This window comes from Varanus komodoensis, unplaced genomic scaffold (assembly GCF_004798865.1).
Source record: "Varanus komodoensis strain SLA01 unplaced genomic scaffold, ASM479886v1 scaffold19, whole genome shotgun sequence".
Lineage (NCBI taxonomy): Eukaryota > Metazoa > Chordata > Lepidosauria > Squamata > Varanidae > Varanus > Varanus komodoensis.
Window position 1 is genome coordinate 22,398,476 of NW_025335550.1, and position 21,502 is coordinate 22,419,977.

The following is a 21,502-nucleotide window of genomic DNA, read 5'->3' on the forward strand; positions in this document are numbered from 1 at the left end:
ATCAATATACCTTATAAACTAGATTTCTCCATCTTCCAGTTTACTCATTTCTGCTTTCATAGAATCATATAGTTGGAAGGAGCCTAGCAAGCCATTGGGTACAACTGCCTGCTCAGCACGGAGTGTTTGTCACAATATGGTCACCAGATGAGTTGATTTGAAATCATCCCTCAATGTGGTGGCGGATTCATTGTGTGCTATTTCATCATTTGGATTGGCCCCAGTGCCTGGCTTGTCTTCATGTCATTACCAAATATTGGTGCGAACTTGGCACAGCACAGGCATAAATGGCATAATACACGGTGATCCACAAAGAAAGCTTGAAGGCTAGACCCTGTGGAAAAAAGCAGTTTGTAGACGGCTACAAGCAGCTTCTGTGGGATAGGCTATCTTAAGAAGTGGTCTGCTGACTGCATGGTTTTCTGCTTTGGTATTCCTGTTAAAAAAGTTATCAGAATAAACACAGACTCTGTTTGTTACTTCCACTGCCAAATCATTAACTTACTTAGTTACCTGGAAGTGAGTTGTAGCCATTTGCAATAAGATTAAAAATCCTCAAAAGCAAATAAATAAGCAGAGGCCTTCGAAAGCAAAACTTTGTAGCGTTCCAAGCATTTGTTGCCATTGTTCATGACAACCCACAGAATAATGAGTGATCAGGATATATATGATGTGCCACACTGCAACAGAGAATTGAGTTGGTTTTTCTAGGCTTGCCTTCCCTGACCTTAATGAGACACTGATAGAGAGGCTATTGTTTCCAAAGCTTCAGTATTCTGTTTACTTAGTTGTGCATTCTGTTTACATTTTTTTCCTGGAAAGTTCTGTCAAAGCAGTGAAGAGCTTAGATTAATGTTGTCTGTGTTTGCTGTTGCTAATGTTTGCTATGTTTGTACTGCCAGGATTTTACTTTTGGGGGTGAAGAGAAGGTGAGATACATATTGAGTGCTCTGATCCCAAAAACAATGCTATCCCTAGTTCAGAGGAAAATGCCTTAAATTATAGAGTGGGGTTCTGAATCAATATTTTGCTTACTGGTTGTACCACTCCACGAGTTTCACCAGATGACTACTAATTATTGTCCAAGATTTACTGTGTTTCATCTTCAGCAAAAAAAAAAAAAAAACAGCGTGTTAAAACCAGTCAGTATCAAATATCCATTCGCACTTTTCTGAAACAGAGAGAGCTGACTTTGAGAATTGTAGCAATTAGCTGTCCATTTTAAGACTCTCAAATAAGGAATGGTCATTCTTGTAAGGCAGGTCATAACTGAAAATGAATGACTACTTTAAAAAACACCCAGGCAGGAGAGGTGATCTTTTCACCTTAAAACTGTGCTCCTTTGAACTTCAGCAAGAGCTTCTTACCTTTGATTTATGTTTTAAAAATCTAAACTTAATAAATATGAATATTGTATTACAGACTACAATTATCAGCAAATTAAAGAACTCTAAATATACTTACACCTAGAAAGATATGCACATGTGGGTGAACCAGTATGGTGTAGTGATTAAGAGCATGGGACTTGGGCATTCTGGGTTCTAGTCCTTGCTCTGCCATGGAGCCAACTGGGTGACGTTGGGCCAGTCACAGACTCTCAGCCCAACCTACCTCCAGGGTTCTTGTTGTGGGGATAAGATTGAGAGTGGGAAGAGGAGAGTGATACAAGTCTCTCTGATTTTTTTTAAAGAAAAAACCAGTCTATAAATCTAATAAGTAATATGCAAGTATTTTGCTTGTGCATAATCTTTTAAACGAAAAATGCATAAACACCAGACACTATTATGAATTCTCATAATTCCACATTAATTTGGTTATCTTGCCCAATATACACACACATCATTGTGCATGTAAAAGAATTTGAATTAGTCTCTACCCCACGACATTGCTTTTACTGCTGCACTATAGTTAACTCTATCTAGAATATGGAGGCTCTTTTGCTGCTTCCTGAAAGGCTCACAGAATAATAGAAAATATACAAATTTATCACAGTACAGAGTACTTAAAAGGCCTTATCAGTAGGTAAACATGTTTCATTGTCACCTGGAGACTTTGAGTTTCACAACATTAAAATGTGATCGATCCTACAAGGTTTGAACCCAGTGCTACATCACATTTTATTCTAATTTGAAACAAAATGAAAAGGCTATCCCAGGTTTAATGATCCAAGACATGAAATGGCCTAGGATGGCAAGACAACCTGAACATTTTGTTATCACAGATAGGTTGTCATGTCAAGCAAACACAGCCTTGTTTTCCAGACAAGACACCCTGACCATCCGTGGGTGATTCTAGGGTTGTTGTGTCATCAGAACCCAGACAATGAAAGCCACTGTGAATGAGTCCTGTTGGCCAGGGAGCCGGTTGGCAAGAGCATCAAAAATCCCTGGCTGCCCTTGTGAAGTGGCTACTGGGCAAGCCCTGCCTTCAACACTCTCTGAAGTACCCAACTGGGTCTTGAAAGGTGTTGTCAGAAATTCATCCCAACCACCAGTGATGTGAATCAGTGAAGCTAGTACCTTTCAAACTGCTGCCAAGGGTGGCTGAGACTCACTTCCTTTTGCTAAGGGGATGCATGCTTCCTTAGCAGAGAGGAGCTAGCATGGTTTCCAATAGCATGAGAGATCTACTTCAAAGCTACCAGCAAGGATGGCCAAGATCCATGATTCCTTGCAAAGGGGACAAGGAGGCACAGATCCCAGTCCTCCTTGTCAATGACCTAAGAATAGACCTGTCAGGGCACCGAAGGGCTTCCATTCCATGGGGGGCAGCCCCATGTTCAGAGAAAAAACACAGACTGCATCGGGCACCCAACCTGCTACTGGAAAGATTTCTGAGGGAGGAGGCAGGAGCCTGCGATACCCTCTGCAGCACTGCCCCATGCTCAAGGTGGCAGCACAGAGTGGATGTTTTCTCTGGAACAGGAGGTATGAATATCCAAACAGCCTGTTCAACCATCCTCCCCTGTTCTTATGGCAAGCCAACATCAGGTCATGTTCTGGGTTGTCAGAGAGCAGAGCTTTATTCCTCCCTCCACAGAGTTCCCCTGGGAGACAGCCTGGAGGGCGTGGAGTATCCACAGGGACCCCAGTGGTCCGTCAAGCTCCTTGTGGGTACCTTGCAAAACAAATAGGGAAGGACTGCAGACCTTGGGGCATCAGTACTGCAGCAGAGAAGGAGGGGAAAAGGAGGAGGAAGCCTGATAAGTTTGGTGGAGAACTTTTGAGTCCTCAGTCCACCTAAATTCACCCAAATTCCTTTGGAGGGCACATGGTGTGAGTTAGATTGATGTTAGCCACCACTATTTTTGTATCCTGCCAGTAGATTCAGTTTTACATACCGCCAGCCCCAGTGAAAGCGTATGCTATGTAATTTATATGAACAGCAGTGATAAAAGGCTGGAAATGGCCCTTTGGGAAAGTTACACTTTGCATTTAGGCTATTCATGAGCCCTTTCTTAAATAAATCCACTTGAAAGTGAGGAACAGTATGACTTCCCTGTGTATGTTCTATTTTTCCCCTTCTTGAAAGCTATTTTTCATTTTGTTTTCCCTTTGTAGTAATTTCACAATGAATAAATAGTAAGGAAGGTCAACACCCTTTTTGGTCTTTTTACTGGCGGTCTGTGGAGGTTTGTAATCATAGCTTCCAACAGGGTCTCTGACTGTAATCATAGCTTCCAATGAGGACTCTGACCTTACCGACATACAGTTGTTTCCACAGCCTCCCAGTTGCTAAAAATCCTTTTTTGGTAGCACACACTTTAAGCACCTCCATTCCCTTACATACAGTCCAGCTCAGATGACTTTCCTTGACAGTTGCTGTGTGTTATATACTCAGGTTTCCAACTGAGGTGCAAACTGAAGCCAATGCATGGTGGGATTTTTTGTTGTCTTTATTTTGGTCATTGAAGATATGGATGGATACTGTTCAACTTGTTGAAATGAAAATACACACAAGGAGCTGGCAGTGTGATGTAGTGGTGAAGAATGTAGGACTGGGACTCAGATGACCTGGGTTCTAGCCCACACTCAGCCATGGAGCCAACGGGGTGACTTTGGGCCAGTTACCAACCTACCTCACAGGGTTGCTGTTGTTGTGGGGATAACACTGAGAGAGCAGGAGGAGGAGAATTATGTAAACCACTTTGAGATCTTTGTAAGGGACCTACATCAAATAAATGACACAGAAGTATTCAACTCAGAATTTTCTTCAAAGGTTTATGGCTTGTTTGCCTTTTATAAGCAAATAAACAGAATATTTAAAAGACAGCATCTAAAAATACCTTCTGTGTAGAGTTCATTCCTTTGATCATATTTTAACTTGCATTTTAACAGAAATAGTCACTCCCAGTTCTTGACCAGCTTGTCTAGATCACATGGCTGAAAGAAGAAAGATGTTTGCTGAATACAAAATACAGCTTTATATCTTATATTTTCTTGGGTAGTCTGTGTTTAGGCCTCTAGTCTGAGAGTCTTAGTATATCATTATTTAATCTCGGGGCCAAGCTGCTTGTTACAGCCAGATGGTAACCTTTCTTCAAAAGCTATTTCAGAAGGCTTTGAGAAGAAGAGTAGGGGAAACCTTTAAGCTTCTGTCTGCTTGTCACATCTCTACTCCAAGCTTCTCCTTCCCAGTCAGTTTTGCCTAGGGAGGCTTAAACAGAGAAGCATGCATTTTAACCTCTGTAAGATGAAAAGCTGTGGGGGTGGGAAGGGAGTTAAAATGGTGAATGAGCAAGGAGTGTCTTGCCACTTCTCCGCTAATAATCACACTCTTCCAGAGTGGCCTTTAAAGCCACAGAAAGGGTCCTCAGCTTTGTCACAACTTGATTCTGCTGGAAAATAAATAGAAGTGGTTTGTAATAGGGCAGTATGGTTATAAAATCTTAAAGTCAGATCACTGTGTTACTATTGTCGTGATGTATCCAAGCTACCAATTACTTATAACTGCAATAACATTGGTAAGTAATTTGTTTTAAAATTCCTTTGCAAAGTCATGAGGTGGTCTGTGGCATTAATGAGAAATACTGTCTCATGCATCAAAACTAAGATTCTTTGCTACATGTATTAGTATAATATGCCTGTGGACAGGTAAGTCTGACGAGGAAGTTACTGAGTTCAGCAGTTTAGGACCTATTGTGTGTGTGCACGTGCACGTGCTTAATGAATTTACAAACCTCCCCCAGATAAATCAGTAAATTAAAATGGATTTTCTTTCTGCCCACAACATGAGGCAATACTAGAAGAAGGCAAAACAGTGCTTTACTTTATGTCAGATTAAATGTTTGTTTGGCTCCTGTGCCAAACTTCTGTAGCATAATTCAAACAGAGAAATGATAGTAAGAAGCTTCTGGTTGGAGTGGGAAGAAGCAATCTTAGAGGTATACGTCCTTGGCTGGATAAAAGCTTTATCTAAAAATTGTACTTTTAGTTAGCTGGCAGCCAGCATTTAAGTCTGGCTAAGTGTCTATAACAGGGCCAGCCCAATCATTAATTTGAGTAAAGTATTAGCCTTAGGTGGAAGATGCAGAGTAGTATAGAGGGAGCTCCATTGTGCTGTATTGAAAAGCAGAGCTGTGTGCTGCTAAGATGCGTTATTGTCCTCAGGTGCCTTGGTGTCCTGTGTCAAAGTATAATTCACCTGCCAGGTCAGAAGGTATTAGGTGGAAAGGGGTGCATGTATGTGAGGACTACCTTCTCTTTGACTTCTGGCAATAAAATACGCTGGGCCTGCTGTGTCCATAAATAAAACACATGGAAAACAACTTATAGCAAGTTCAAGTGATTACATTGTATGATCAGGATATTAACAGCTTGGAATAAGTTCCAGGGTAAAATCTGCTGCTGGTAATTAACTTTGTAAACAAATAGGTAGTGTCGTGTGCTATAATATAGATAGTTTGAGCCTTTCAAATGATTTCTCTTGTCTATTACAGAGGAGCAGTGATGGATTGCACATTCCTAAATCCACCTGTTGACTTTTCAGCTATTGACTTTCTAAAAAAGAAATTGCAGCTGATGGTGCAGAATGAACAAACAACAGGAGTTGCAAAATTACGTGGCTGTTCCTACTATAATTGCTAATTTTGACAAAGATTCCATTTTCTGCTTACTCGTTTTCAGACTTGTCAGCATTGAAATCCATATGCGTTCATAACTTTTTTAGGAGATAGCCTTCATACCATAGTTTCTCTAAATAATTAAGAACATATGTAGCATATCTAAGTGTCAGAGGGGATGACTACATTGCAGACATAAACTAGTTCAGCAGTTGTTCTCTTTCCCTAGAGAATCCTTGGAATTGTAATTCTGTAAGGGAGGCTAGGGATCACTAACAGATAATGCTTAGCATTTTCAGCAAACTACAGTTCTCAGTGTTTGTCTGGAGAAACTACAACAGAAACTGGAATAGAGGAAATCTAGGGATTCTTCTGGACAGAGGGTTCCTACCACTGCTAATCAAAAGACGTTGTATATCTATTCCTCTTGAATGGGATTTTATGGAAAGTAGAAATAAGGAACGGATAGGAAAACACAAGAGGGTTGCTGATGACTGGAGCTGCTTAAAATTCTGTGAATGGGGTAGCAGAGCTGTACTGTAGAACCTTCATCTGGAAGCACCCAAAGTTTTTAGTACCCAAGCGATTCAGCAAAAGTAATAGCAAACACAATTTTGTTGTAAAACTGAAGTGGATATATACCATATCTATGTGAACGTACTGCAGACAACATGGTAGAAATTACCTAAACTTAAAAAATTCTGTCTGTAGACAGGTATGTGCTATGCTTTATTTCATTGCTTTGCATTCACTGTAAAAGGGGCAAGCCTCCATCAACATGACCTATTTTTTAAGGAACAGTATTTTCCAAGATGATCTGACTTTTGGTCCCTGGCCAGCCATCCTTCCATTTAAGAGTAACTGACTGGGTCACTGGCAATGGGAGCAGCAGCTGTGACACATGAGGGAACAAAATGAGGCAGATCTGTCCCTATTTTCCAGAGCCTTGAATAGGGCAGGAAAAAATTCTCTGGGGAAATATTCCTCAAGGGTTTCTGCCATGCAAAGAACTATGAGCTTTTCTACACAAATTTACATGAGTTTATATTCTTTTCAGCACCAAGTTAAAACCTTTTTATTTAATTGTTATTTTAAAAACTAATTTAAAATTTTAATGTTTAACAGTCACTTTTACTTAACTTATTTAATTGTATTTTTTCTGATTAATTGTTATTTATTACTGTTTTATTGTGTTGTTTTAATGATTGTAAGCCATCTGAGATGCCATGCATAAGGGACGGCATACAAAAGTTTTAAATAAAATAAATAAATAAAATCATTTATTGTGCACTCATCATCTCCAACGTTGAGTTGCTCATGGGTTCTTAGATCAACATTGTAGTCCTCCAGCTTCACTTCTGATTCTGAACAGCACTTTTGACAGCGTTTTTTAGGGCACGGAAAATTCAGTATTATTTAAAGAAAGTAAAAGAAAATTCTGTTTCCACTTGAGTATTTGTGCTATTACATCTATCACAGTGTTTGCTAGAGGTTATAGAGAAGAAAAGTGCGAAAGGAAGCTCTCTTGGGATTCCAGTTCTGTGACAAAACTGAAACTAGATACAGTGGATTAACAGCCTTATGAAGAAAAGAACTGTTACCTCTCAAAGCCCATTGAATATTTTGTTCTGGGGACAAGAGAAAGGAAAGTGAAAAAGGACAAGTCTCTCTCCTTTCCTCTCTCTCTGCAGCATCACTACTTCTACCTCTGTGAATTAAAGGAAAAAGAAGGTGGCAGATTCAGTATTGGATAGGAGACTGGTGGGGAGGGAAGTTAGGAATTCTTCCCTAGCTCAGATTATCCAGGAGCTAAGTGGGGCTTTATTTGAAGTGAATCCTAAACTCAGAAAAGTTACTAGAATCTCTGTTCAGGCAGTTTCTTGTTATGAGAACATCTTAATATTACATAAGAAGGATAAAGGATAATTTTCAAATGTTTGCCAGTAACTACAAAATTGCCAAATGGTATGTATTTGCTGTCTCTTGGTTGAATTGGTCAGACTTGGCTTCCACAATGTGTTCATCACAGAAGAGCTGCATTGTCATTTACCAGGGGTATTTATAACCATAATTTTAATGCAATCTTAGGATGTAATTATAGTCCACGAGATCCATATCTCCCCCGTCTTTTGTTTTTTGCTTTTGGTTGACTCTTCCAGAAACATTGTGTGTGCTTTCTTACACTGCAGTACTTTCACATTTCTAACTTCTAATTCTGCTTTGTATCCTTCTCTTGCAGTCCACAGCCATGAGTGAACCTCAGTGCTACTACAACGAAACCATTGCCTTCTTTTATAACAGAAGTGGGAAATATTTAGCCACTGAATGGAACACTGTGAGCAAACTCGTCATGGGCCTTGGGATTACAGTATGCGTCTTCATCATGCTAGCCAACCTCCTTGTTATGGTGGCTATCTATGTCAACCGACGATTTCATTTTCCTATTTATTACCTAATGGCTAATTTAGCTGCTGCTGACTTCTTTGCAGGGCTGGCATATTTTTACCTAATGTTTAACACGGGACCCAACACTAGAAGACTGACTGTAAGCACCTGGCTCCTTCGTCAGGGTCTTATTGACACTAGTCTGACCGCATCTGTCGCCAACTTGCTGGCCATCGCTATTGAGAGGCACATCACAGTGTTCCGTATGCAGCTACATACACGAATGAGCAATCGGAGAGTGGTGGTGGTCATCGTTGTCATCTGGACTGTGGCCATTGTCATGGGTGCTATACCAAGCGTGGGCTGGAATTGTATCTGTGACCTCAGTCATTGTTCCAACATGGCACCACTCTATAGTGACTCTTACTTGGTCTTCTGGGCAATTTTCAACCTGGTCACCTTCGTAGTCATGGTGGTCTTATATGCTCATATCTTTGGGTATGTGCGCCAGAGGACTATGAGAATGTCTAGGCATAGTTCTGGACCACGTAGGAATCGAGACACCATGATGAGTCTTCTGAAGACTGTGGTCATTGTGCTTGGTGAGTATCTCTGATAGAATTTTCCCCAAGCCATTCCAGTGGAACACCGCTCAGTCCTTGCTGGACAGATAGAAAGACTTGTCTCCCCACCCACTCATACTCCTAGGACTCCTGTAGCACATATTTTAAATGCACATTTGACATGCTTTGCATTGTAAAATATTCCTCTGCAGACATCCAATTGGCATATGCATAGAAATATTTTCCACTTCCATAGTGCTGCCTTCAGTGACCTCCTGACCATAAATCTTCCCAGTTGTAACCTGTTCTCTTAGATGAAAAACTTGTTTAATATGATTTTGTTTTGTATGCTACTTTAATCGAAACTTAGCAACTCTGTTCTAAATTATATAAGTTTCAGAGTTATCTTTTTTCTTTTCCTAGTGGTTTGATCCCAACCCAGGCTAGCTGTTAACCGAATTTCCGTTTAGTGAGACAAAATAATTGTAAAAATATCTTTCTGCCCTTTGAAAGATACTTCGCAAGTGTGGGGTGCCTCTGCAGGGATGCTGGGGTGAGGCAGACTCCTATTATGGAGGCTTCCCACAGGGATTCGGGTTTCTGATGCTGCTGAAGCAACTTGGGAAGGGGGCACATCACAACGACTTTCTCCCTGCTGAAATCATGTGGGAAGAGGCACATAATTTTTAAGCATAAGAAAAGCACTTCCATGTATATAATTAATAAGCATATGAATTAGACTCCATATCAAAACAGTAAAACAAGAGAAAAGAGACATGCTTTTTAATACCTACCGTGCACTAAGAATGTTTAGGCAGCAGAAAATGTACAGGCCATTACTCAGTGTCATTCTTATTCTGTTGATTCAGTAGGAGGACAACCGCAGGGGGGAGAGAGAGAGAAAATTATCTCTCCTGACAGCTAAGGAAATACTCCATTCCATATCATTGCTGAAACCAAAATAAAGACTTTGTGTTTTGATGAGGGTTAGTCATATCTAGCATTGCTGCATGCCTCACCAACCAGCGGTGGTGACTCTTCTGTTGTTTTGCTAGTAATTCTTAGGTTTGCAGTCAGCACGTGCCGTGGTTTTTTAAATATCTAAACATACCTATAGGCTTCAGCTGTGTCAGCTCTGCTGATAGTTTCCCTTCCTGATACATGAAAAAATGTGCATTGAGAAATCTCCCTTAGAAAACTGTTTTCTTTTTGTTGTTCTGCACAAAATAGAAGGAAATAACTTTGCCTCATGGTATGTATAATTCACTATACCATAGAGACTATCAAAAGTGATTATGGTTTGTTGCATGGTTTCGGAATAACACTTAAGAATGCTGGCTAAAATACTTTATTCACTGTGTGTTTGGATTAGACTTCCACAATTTACTACATGTGGAAAGTAAATCCGCCACATGATTGTTTATAGATTACAATATGTTAGTACAGAATTAAATCCACTGGAGTGTGGTGCATTTTCTGTCACCTTGGTGGGGTGGTTAGGGAATCAGACATCCACAAGAGGAAGGACTCTTCTTGAGCAAATGCCCAGCACCCCATCTTTGAGATTCCCATCTTCTCCCACAGCACAATGTACCCCATCTGCAGGGCTTCCCTACTTTCCATAAAGTATTTTCAATGGACTGGAGGGAAGAGTGGGCAAATAAGCCTACTGGCAGCCACCGGCAAAGCTGATCTAACTCCTCATGTTTTGTATCAGTTGATTTACAAAGATAGTCTCTGAATCCATTAACCTTCCCCAAAAAGGTTGCATGCATTATTCTAAAGTTGACTTAATTGGGTTTGGGCTGAATTGTCCTCAGCCCCCAGTAGCAGCAGCCTGGCAACTAGTCCAGTTAGGTTGCTGCGGGCCCATTTATACGGCACTTTTTTTCCTCTTGTGAGGAACCCAAGTTGGCTTACATACTCCTCCTCCACTCCATTTTATCCTTATAATAACAATCCTATGAGGTAGGTTAGACTGAACTGAGCTTCATGGCTGAGTGGGGTCTAGAACCCTAACTCTTGACATCTCCCAGGTCCCCAGTCCAGTACTCTAACCATCACACTGCACTGTCAACAAAAGAAAATGCATAAATAATTCCAATTTAAACAGGAGAAATGTACACCATTCTGAGAGTGCTGTGCTAATCGTACAGTAGAGAAAACAGTACAGAAATGCCCTGAAACTGTAAATAAATAGATAAATGCACTGAAGTGGTTGAACTGTTGCTTTCCCTAACAAATCCTTTTATCTGTAGGGCACGCTAGGATAGCTTGTACGTCGGTCTGCCGTAAGACAAGATATAAATGAGTCTTGTGGACATATACTCAGCCTCTTTGCTTCTTCCTTCACAGTGGAAACAAACACACCAGGAACGCACTGGTTAACTGCAGTATACCATTGCATCTGAATTGCGGTATTATGGTTAATGGCTTCAGAGCAAGCCAGTTTGTTAAGTCAACTTCAGATCATGACTTTCATATTCTGGCTTGCTCTGAAGCCATTAACCATACTTTCCCAATCCAGACAAAATAGGAAAAAAAACCCTATACTTCAGGGGTGTAGAATATTTTTGGGTTTGGCAAATTCCTATTTGGAAGAGATCTCAGGAACCCCATCCTAGTAGTGAGCAGGACTTGGAGAACAGGGGTACAGCCCAAGCCGTTAGGTGACCCATAGTAAAATGGGTATGTCCAGATGCAATTTGTACCCATTTTTACATTTCCCACCAAGCATACAAGACATAGTTCAATTCTGTGCGTGTTTATTCTGGAGTTAGCCCCAGCGCAGTAGCATTCAGGCATACAAAATAGCCCAATTGGAAATGGAGCACATGAAAAAACGCTCAGGCTTCACAACTTCTCCTTTCAGGACTGGTTTAAATAGCTTACTCTTTTGCACTGACCATAACATCATCTTGTATTCCTCAGTAAATACAAATGATTGTAGCACATACCATGATAGAACCTGATAAATAGTTTGGTACAATGAAAAGACAGACAGTATAAAGTTAATGGAGGTGGTTGACTTCCCTTGTTGGACGTGGAATTAATGATCTGCTACAGGCCACTGGAAACATACTAAGAAATGGTAAATATGCACTCATTGTACTAGTGAAAAGGTGGATTGTAAAGAATATTCAGAAAACTGTTGGAATGTTTGCAACCACTTTGAAGAATAAAAATGAAAGGCAGTAAAGTTGGCAGCAATCAATCATTCTAGGTTATCAGTTCCAGCTGTAAGTCCTTTGATATATCTTGCACTCCTATCTATTTTGAAAATTTCACTTAGTACAGATAGATTTGCTTGCGAAGTCCAAAGGATTGTTCATCACTGCAATCTCAAGCCTAATATTGTTTGTACTGTCCCCATAATATCAGAAGAAAATCCAACGTACATAGCAGTTGTACATTAGTAAATGCTGGACAGAGGAATGTTCCGTCTGAATCTGTATTGAAGGTAAAGGGGATTCTTTAAAAATTACATTCTGGAATATGATTCCTTTCCTATCAGTGAAACTGGAAGACCACTCCTGAAAAGATACAGGTACACCCATCTGCTACTCAATGTGTAATGGTAGATGATAGTTCCTTCATAGGAGAGATAAAAATGCTGGCAGACCAGTAGTCTACAGTAAGATCTCTGTTCTGTCAGTGGAACTGAGCTTCCAAAGGAAAAAAGATTCAGGAGGCAAAGTTTATTGATCAATTGAATCCTGATATTAATGCATCTGATGAATTGAAACAAGCCATGCTTTTTATTAATGCTGTTTGATTCACATAGGTGTTCTTTCCCCTTGAGACTTATTTTAGGCCTGTTCCTGAAGTTTCTGGCTTAGTTTCAAGTAGCATTGCACTGCAGTATCATTTGTGACTGAATTTGGCACTGCGTGCCAAAACATGTTATACTTTTTAGAAAATGTTGGTTTACTAACACTAAAACTAATTCATAATTTTTAAAATGTATAAGATGGATCTAGGATAGCTTACTGCTTGTTGTGACCTAGAGTACTATTAAATGGTTACTGAAATCAGCATACCTGAATATAAAAATATGAACTGTTCACTTTTTCTTTGGACATTAGAATCATACTCCCTAGATTTATTTTGCATCACATATCCTGGACAATTATTTCTTTAGTGCCACAAGCATGATAGTTTGGAATCCAATGCCAAATTAGTAAATTTAAAAGAACCCAACACATGGGACACAATAGAATCTGCTTCAACTCTCAGGTTTCAGATCTTCAGAAGTGCAATTCTACAATAGTTGATCAAACACTTGGGTTCTTGCAAATTAAAGTATTTAATAGGGTTGCCCAAATAGATGGTTAACCTGCCAACTATCCTTCTTATTTTGAGAGCTGCCATCATTAAACAGCAAATTAATGGAAAATTTAGCATGCTGCATCAGGCAGTTCTTTCTATACAGCATGAATAGCAACGTTAGCATTCTGCTTCTGCCAAGACTATTTCATGATCTTGGAAAAGCTAAATAGGACAAATACATGCTCTTAGACGTGCGTGTGGAAAAGATTACTGAATGTTTATCCGCATGTTGCATGGTTTTTTCCAAATAAACTTTAGGCTTTATGCATCAGTAAACCTCATATACAGCACTTTGTAGAGAAAAAGTACCCAAGCTTCTCTAGTGGCCTAGCACCAGGTTGCTGCACCAATATCTGACATGGAATGAAGTTTCTCACTGTGAAGGAGAGAAAGGGTAAGGAAAATATTTGTGTTCTGTTAAAGGAAAAGTCTCTGCAGCTAGCTTAGTAATTAAGTTTGACATGCTCTAAATCTTTTTTATCTTGAAGAATTAGATCACAGTGCTATAGTCATATGGTGGCACCAAGAAGGACTGAAAATCTATATTTAAGAAGCCTCAGTAACTCATTGACTGATTGGTGATTAAAAAAAATAAAATTCTTCTACAGTGCATAAAAGGCAGATAATAGCACACACAAAGTTTGATAACTGAATAAGCTGGATATGTTTTCTGCATGAAATTATGATCAAGCATGTCTTAGAGAACTGGCTGGTACTTCAAACACAAAGCCATGCTGCACTTGTGAAAGAACCAAGAAATGTGGGCATTCTTCCTTCCAGCATTCAGGAACATAATTTGGAAATGGCCATGAACCAAATCTACATATGAACCTTCATTTTTCAGATATGTCAACAATTCTTGAACTGTTAGCCGGGGCTAGTGCAGACAAGACCATGTCAGTGAGTTGTATCCATTATTAGTTTAACTTAACACATGAGCCCAATCATTTAAATAAGTCTGCCCTAAGTAGGACTAACATTGGAAAGAAACTCATGCTTGCAATATCCAAGCAGCATTTAGTAGTATAGAAAATGACAACACTGTACAACCTTTCCAAAAGAAACAAAAATGGCCCCATTCAAGTCATGAAGATGTTCTGTTGAGCAGTGTGTTTAAGATCAGAGGTTTAATGCAGCCGTTTTTTGGAGCTTTGAGTCCATTTAAACCCACGTTGTAATTCAAGCAACTTTTCTTTCAGTCTCTTTCTCTTTTGAAGATACTCGCTTTCTATTATAGTGGAAGGGGGATGTTTCCAATGAGCAGAAAATTATTTTCATCCCTCCTCTCTGCACTTGTTCAAGGGCCAAACAAGAGAAGCTTGTTTGTCTGCTCCAGTAAATGCCTAACATTGTGCCTGCCATCCCCTTGCAGCCTTCCTTTGCTCCAATGGGATGGCTACCCTCTCTCCAGAGGGGGTAACAATCTCCTCCTCATGGCATGAGTGATGTGGGATCCAATCGAGTTTCACAAGAGAGTTCATTGTTTTGACTTATGACTAAGAGGACTTGAACCTCTGGCTGGAGCAGTCGGGAGCTGGCACGCTGCATCATCCCACAGAATTACTAAAATGTTGAATCTTAGGGCACAGTCAAAACAGAAGAGATTTCTCCACCCACCCCCATCACTCTCTGCTCTTTCCCTTCTCTGAGCAAAATATGTTAAACAGAAGGAAATGATCTCATAGTATGAGTCCTTTTCTCTCTTTAACAAGGCTGCTTTTGAAATATCTAAAGTAACGGAGAACATAAAAATCTCTCTCCATGGCATGCTTCTGCACTGGGGTTTACACAGAACTGATTTATATAGCATACTTAGGCATGAAAATGGACCTTGGTCAGGCAGGGATTCAAATAAAAATAGGAGCATTTTATATTTGAAAGGTGCTTTAGAACAGAACCTATATCGGGACATTGTTGCTGTAGCATTCTTACGCTTCAAGCTGCCTGGAATCCTAAACTTGTTTTCTGGAACCACGTCCCTCTGAAATCCAGCTGAGTAAAATTTGTTCAGGATTAATTTATTAAAGACATATGTAGCCAGTCTGTGTTGCAAAATATTGTAAGCAAATAGAAACTTGATTTGTACATTCAGCTTGCAGCTCAGAGACCACTTACATGTGACTGGGTCCCTTGCACCATTAGTGTGAGAAGTTGCCACATCCTCACTGCTGAAACTACCAATACTTTATACATGTATAAATAATATAGAGGAGGGAGATAGAAGGTGATGCTGATTGGGCCCAGCCCACATGACAAGAGGTTTGCAACATATTAGCAGGCTGAGGAATCAGTTGCTGTGGGAAAGGGAATATTCTTGGGCATCACAGTGATAAATAGAATGGCTGCATTAGGACCATCATAGCATATTAAGCTGAAATATGGACAAAATTTGTACCTGCATATGCAGCTCCTTCACAGGAACAAGGGAACAGAGAAGGGCGTACTCTGTAGTTAACAACTTCAGAATCTAGGAAATGAAGCCATGGTTTGAAGTTGGCTTAATATTCTGGCTTGTTCCAAAGGCTTTAACTATTAGCTAATTAGCTTTTTGGTCTAATCGAGCCCATTACATGTGTGCTTGATCCCTGCCCCCCATGGCTTATTATAAAAAGGAAGAGATTTCTACCTGGATCTAGGAGGTTGTAAATACGTTTGTGAGAGAGGGAGTGGTGTCAGCCTCTTTAAAAGAGACTGTACTTACTGTACTCTCATGACAAAGCCTAACCTGGACCCAGAGGATGTTCATAAGTACAGGTCTGTGGCCAGCATCCTCTTCCTGGGCAAGGTGCTAGTGTGGATGGTGGCTGAACAGCTACAGTCACTCTTGAATGAAACAGATCATCTAGGTCCTTGAACCAGACTTCAAGACTGGTTTTGGAATGAAAACTGCCTTTGTCACCCTGTGGGATGACCTTTGCTGGGAGAAAAACTGCAGGAGTACAACCCTGTTGTTTCTTCTGGACCTCTCAGTGGTTTTCAATACCATTGACCATGTTGTCCTTCTGGATAGGCCGGCTGGTCAAGGACTAGGAGGCGCTGCATTGCAGGGGTTCCACTCCTGCTTGACTGGCTGATTCCAGAAGGTGGTGCTGGGGAATTGTTCTGTGCCATGGCAGCTATGCCATGGGGTATGGCAGAGTTCTCTTTTATCTTCTATATTATTTAATATTCCAGATTGTGGAATGCGCTCCCCGGAGAGGTTTGCCTGGCACCGAGCCTATATTCTTTTCAGCGCCTGGTCAAAACCTTTTTATTTAAGTGTTATTTTAAACATTAGTATTTTAATAGTTTTAATTAGTCACTCTTGACATAATTTATTTTTATTGGTTGTATATTGTTCTATATTTGCATCAATTGTTTATTCATTTTTGAGTTTAATGTTTGTAAGCCATCCTGAGATGCCACGCATAGAGGACAGCATATGAAAGTTTTAAATAAATAAATAATTTTTCCATGAATGCACTAGGAAATTTATCCAGAGGTATGGGCTGAGGTAGCGCCAGTACATGAATGATACTCAGCTCTACCTCTCCTTTCCTAACTCTGAATCAGTGTCTGAGCATGATCATGGATTGAATGAGGGCCAACAAACTGAGGGTCAACCCAGAACTTAAGTTGATATACCAGCTGTGACCCTACCTTGCCCGAGAACAGCGTAGCTACAGGTACCCATGCTCTGGTAACCTCTTGTTTGAACTATTGCAACGTGCTGTAATGTAGGGTTGCCTTTGAAAACAGTCTGGAAATGCCTGCTGATCTAAAGCAGGGTAGCAAGACTCTTGAAGGGGACTGGCTCATGACAACACATGCCAGTCCTCTTTGAGCTATACTGGCTGCCACTCCAATTCTGGACCCAATTCAAAGTGCTAGTCTTGACATCCAAGGTACAAAGTGCTAGCTTAAATGGCTCGGGGGCAGGGTATCTGAAGAATCACCTCCTCTCATATGTACCTCCCCAGACCCTGAAGTCATCTTCAGGGGTCCTTCTCTGGGAGCCCCTTCCAAAGAAATTGAGGTGGGTAGCTAGCAGGAGGTGGGCCTTTTCAGTTGTAGAACCCCAGTTTTGGAATGAACTCCCCAACGAAGTGCACCTGGCACCTACTTTGTATTCTTTTGGGTGTCAGGTGAAGACCTTTGTATCCTCCCAGCATTTTAACAGTTTATTTTTTTAACTTATTTTTAACATTCTATTTTATTCTGTATCACTGCTATGCTTCTGTGCTGATTCAATTGCAGTTGTGGTTTTGTCGTTAGGTTAATTTTATCTTATATGTACTTTTGTGTGTGTGTTTTAAATTTTTCTTCAGTCAACCACCCAGAGAGTCCTGGCTATTGGGCAGTATAACAATTAAATAGAGTATTCTGCTTGGATACATACAACAAGAAACTATAGTCAATTGAAAGCTTCCTTGTTTGTCCGTATCTGCTGCAAAAGGGTGAAGAGTCTGTACATCCATAAGACTCATGTATCTCATCCTGCTTTATAGATTTGGTTTACTATAGAAATAGTATAAATAGTGCTTATCTAAGCACTAAAATGCATCTTGGTACGCCTAAATATTTTGCAGTCTCTGTGTGTGCGTGCATGTGAGTGAAAAAGAAGGAGGTGATGCATTATCTCATTGTGCACAACAAGTACAATGATTCTTCATATCAACTCATATTTTAAGTTGTTGCTGCCGCCGCCATTGTTTTATCATTGTTAGTAATAATAATTCACCTTAAAGCTTTCAAGATATACTGAACAGTCCATAGTTCAGCAAAGGACCTGTGCACACAATAGCTACATGTTAAAGCAACTGTCATGTGGTGTAGGCGCAACTTGGTTGTAGCATTCCTCTGTCAACAGAAAGTGTTATTTTAGATGACTCAGTGATTGTCAGCAATGCAATTAAGGGATCTTCAACAGAGAAGTTAAATGGGCATTACACTGTTTGGACCCCCTCTCCCCTCAGGTGGTTTTTGATTGTTATTGCGTCCGTCCTGGATTGATACCAACATAAAACCCACAGATTTTGCTATCTATTTTCTGTAGGGCTGAGGAAAATGTTACCATTTCCTGGCTTTCATAAATCAGTTGGTGATGCAAGTGCAAAGTAGTAGTGGTGATGCAAGCACAAAGTAACGCAAGCGCATTACTGCTTAAACTCTGCATTTCAGTAGAGAAATTTTATGAGGTCATGGAAACCTGATGTGGAAATTGCTCTGAAAAACTTGAGTGAAGAGATTCAAGAAATGGTGCTTCTGTGAGGGAAAGCACCAGAACAGCATTTGAGTTTGGAAACCTTTTATTATTTTGCCAACCCTACTTGACCCCTGACTAACAGTAACGATGCTTGTATGTTGATTCAAGGCTGTAAACTCGGGAATTGGCATTGCCAGTGGGTGCCTGTCCATCAATGACTTTCTGTTCTGACACAAGAGCAGCAGTATTTTAGTCTTTGTGGGTTTTTTAAGATAAGTATATTTTTAAAATGCATAAGCTGTGAGCTTTAACCCAATACTCAAGCAAAGATTAGTTACTTTCACTGACCTTGGTCATACTGGATCCAAATTTAAGCTTACCTGGAGTAAACTTATTGAAACCAATGAAACCTTAAATTAATGATGACTGACTGAAGTGTCATTGATTTCAGTGGGTTTTCTAAATATGACCAAATCTGAATCTAATCCATCATGCATCATTGTTGTTAGTTATTTTGGTGGTAGTTTTTGTTCAGTATAAAGAAGGAATGCAGAGGAAATAGATTTAAGGCCATTTTTTGCTCTTTTATTAATTTATTAATGTCCACAGTATTTCATTACAGAAAAGCATTTTTATTTTATTTTAACTCAAGTTATCATACACACATGTGCACACGCATGGCCGGGCAACTATAAAGTGGAGTAAGGTACCTTCTTGAGATGGTGGAGCTGGAAAAGCAGCATGTTGGGACTCTCCTCCAACCCAGCTCAGAGAACCCACCACCACAACCTCCATCTGGTGGACTAGAGAGCCCTGCCAGCCCCTTTTCCCTGCGGCAGAACTCTTGTGAGATCTTGACACATGGCCAACACTTCACCAGATTTCAGCCACATGCGAAGATCTTGTGAGAGGCCAGAGTGCTCTCCCCCTTCCTGCTGCTGCCAACCCCATCCCAGAGAGCCCCACAGGATAACAAAGGCCATGGGGCACTCCAGCAGTGTAAGGGCCAGAGTCTGGGCAGCAAGAAGCTAAACAGAGGCTCCGGGACCCAGATAACACAGTCAATACAGCCAAAGTCTAGTCACCAGTCAAATACAAGTCCTTATCCAGAGCAAGGCAATGTCAAAGCAGGAATGAACAGGGAAGCAAGCAAAATGTGGTCCTGATGGCAAAATCAAGCCAGAAGTTGGGAGCCAAGAAGAGAGCACAAGGACAGGGTTCAGGAGCACAAGCACTCCAGCACACTGGAAGGCAGTGTTGCCAAGGCAGCTTCTGGAGGGAAGAGCCACTTCTTAAATACCTCTTCCCTCAGGGCTCCCAGGTGGCATTCATAAAGGCCCCGGCAGCTGCTGCAGAGTCTGAGACCAATCCTGCAACTACCAGGGCTGTTATTCTGGCATTTCACCAGCAGGAGGAGCCCTGAAGCTGCCCAGATCCTGACAAGTGGCAGCAGAGAGAGAGGATTGTGCTTTATCAAGTAGCACTGGCCTCCGACCCGCACATGCTCATGCTCTCACAGGCACACTTCCTATTCACGCACAGCCGTTTTGATCAGACATTCCGCCTTTTCTTAGCGGTAAGCCTTTTCTTCTTGCTGCCAACAGGCTTATGTGCTGTGCTGACTGGTTAGCTCTTGTGACAATCACAAATTTATTGCTCTTCCCCAGTTTTCAAGTTTTACCAAATTAAATTAGGTGCCACACAAACATTTAATTAGATAACTTTGGGAAGTGCCTAGTAAAGAGTGGACATTCCTCTGAAGGATAAGAGGAAGGTTGAAAGGAAAGGAGGAGAACAAGTATTTGACGTCTCTGGAGTGTGGGGAGCTGAGGAAGCCAAGCTTACCTCAAGTTAAATGGGGGGAAACACAAATTTTAAGGCCCCCTAGGCTCCTTAGTATTCCATGGGTTAGTTTGGACATTTTCCTTTAAGGAAAGGAGAATGAAAGTAGCCATGCATATGGAAAAGCAATAAAAGGCCTTAATACTGCGCTGAGCTGAAATAAGAAGCATTGGTGAAGAAAAACCCAGCTAAAAATAAATAGTTCTGGGCAAACTGTTCTTCTCATTCAGCAAGCATCACAGTATACTTGCATTTTCCCCCACTCCAGGCTTCTGATGGGAAGCCTTTCAGTAGTTTCTTCCTATTCAGCCAAAGTTTTTGATACTATGCTATACCTCAGTGATGACATTTTTCATTTTAGAAATAGATTGGTGGAAATAATATTTCCTAAATCTGGGGGTGGGGAGAGAACCAATGCAGTACCTTAATTAGAGTATCAATCTGCAACTAGGGATACCCAGGATCTGTTCTCTGCTCAGGGGTAAAGCCTGTTGAATTACTTTGAGACAGTCACAGCCTGGCAGCCTAACCTATCGCACAGGGCTGAGGACTTATGCGAGGACAACACGCAGAGAAGGAAAACCCCATAAGCCTCCTTGGGTCTCTCACAACAGGAAAAAGTAGAATGTAAATATAATAATAATAGAAGCCAAAATGCAGCCTCAGAGAGACTTGTGCTGTCATTTCTGTTATTAGAATCCCATCTGTCACTTTATATGTATATATGTATGTATAAAAACTTTTACGAGTGGGTCTGAATTTAAGAGGAACAAAAAAAGAAAAAGACACTTTGAAACAATTAACCTTTAGAAGCCAGAGTTCAAACATTGCTAGTAATGAAAAATATTGCCAAAGTGCAAAATGATACAGTATGAATAATGTGACACAATAAACATAATTATGCAAATATGTGTTAATAGGCATGTAAACATATACTAAGAATGTCCATTCTGTTTTTATATGGCTCCTCTGCATAGATTTCCTACACAAAGTATTTATTTATTTACTGCACTTCTGTACAGCCTGGGCAGTTTACAAATTTAAAGGCATATAAACAACCAGTAAAATAATCATATTTAAATAAAAACAATACAATTAGATCAACAATCCACAGCAACTGTAATAAGACTGATACAT

At 40.5% G+C, this 21,502-nt stretch overlaps 1 protein-coding gene across 2 annotated transcripts in view; it reads left to right on the plus strand.

Moving 5' to 3' along the window:
- Positions 1–21,502, plus strand: part of LPAR1 (lysophosphatidic acid receptor 1) — an 80,139-nt gene that overhangs the window by 33,641 nt on the left and 24,996 nt on the right. For both annotated transcript variants that reach the window (XM_044427658.1, XM_044427657.1), the window contains exon 3: positions 8,301–9,048. In XM_044427658.1, the coding sequence (XP_044283593.1) occupies positions 8,301–9,048 (748 nt within the window). The remainder of the gene's footprint in view (positions 1–8,300; positions 9,049–21,502) is intronic.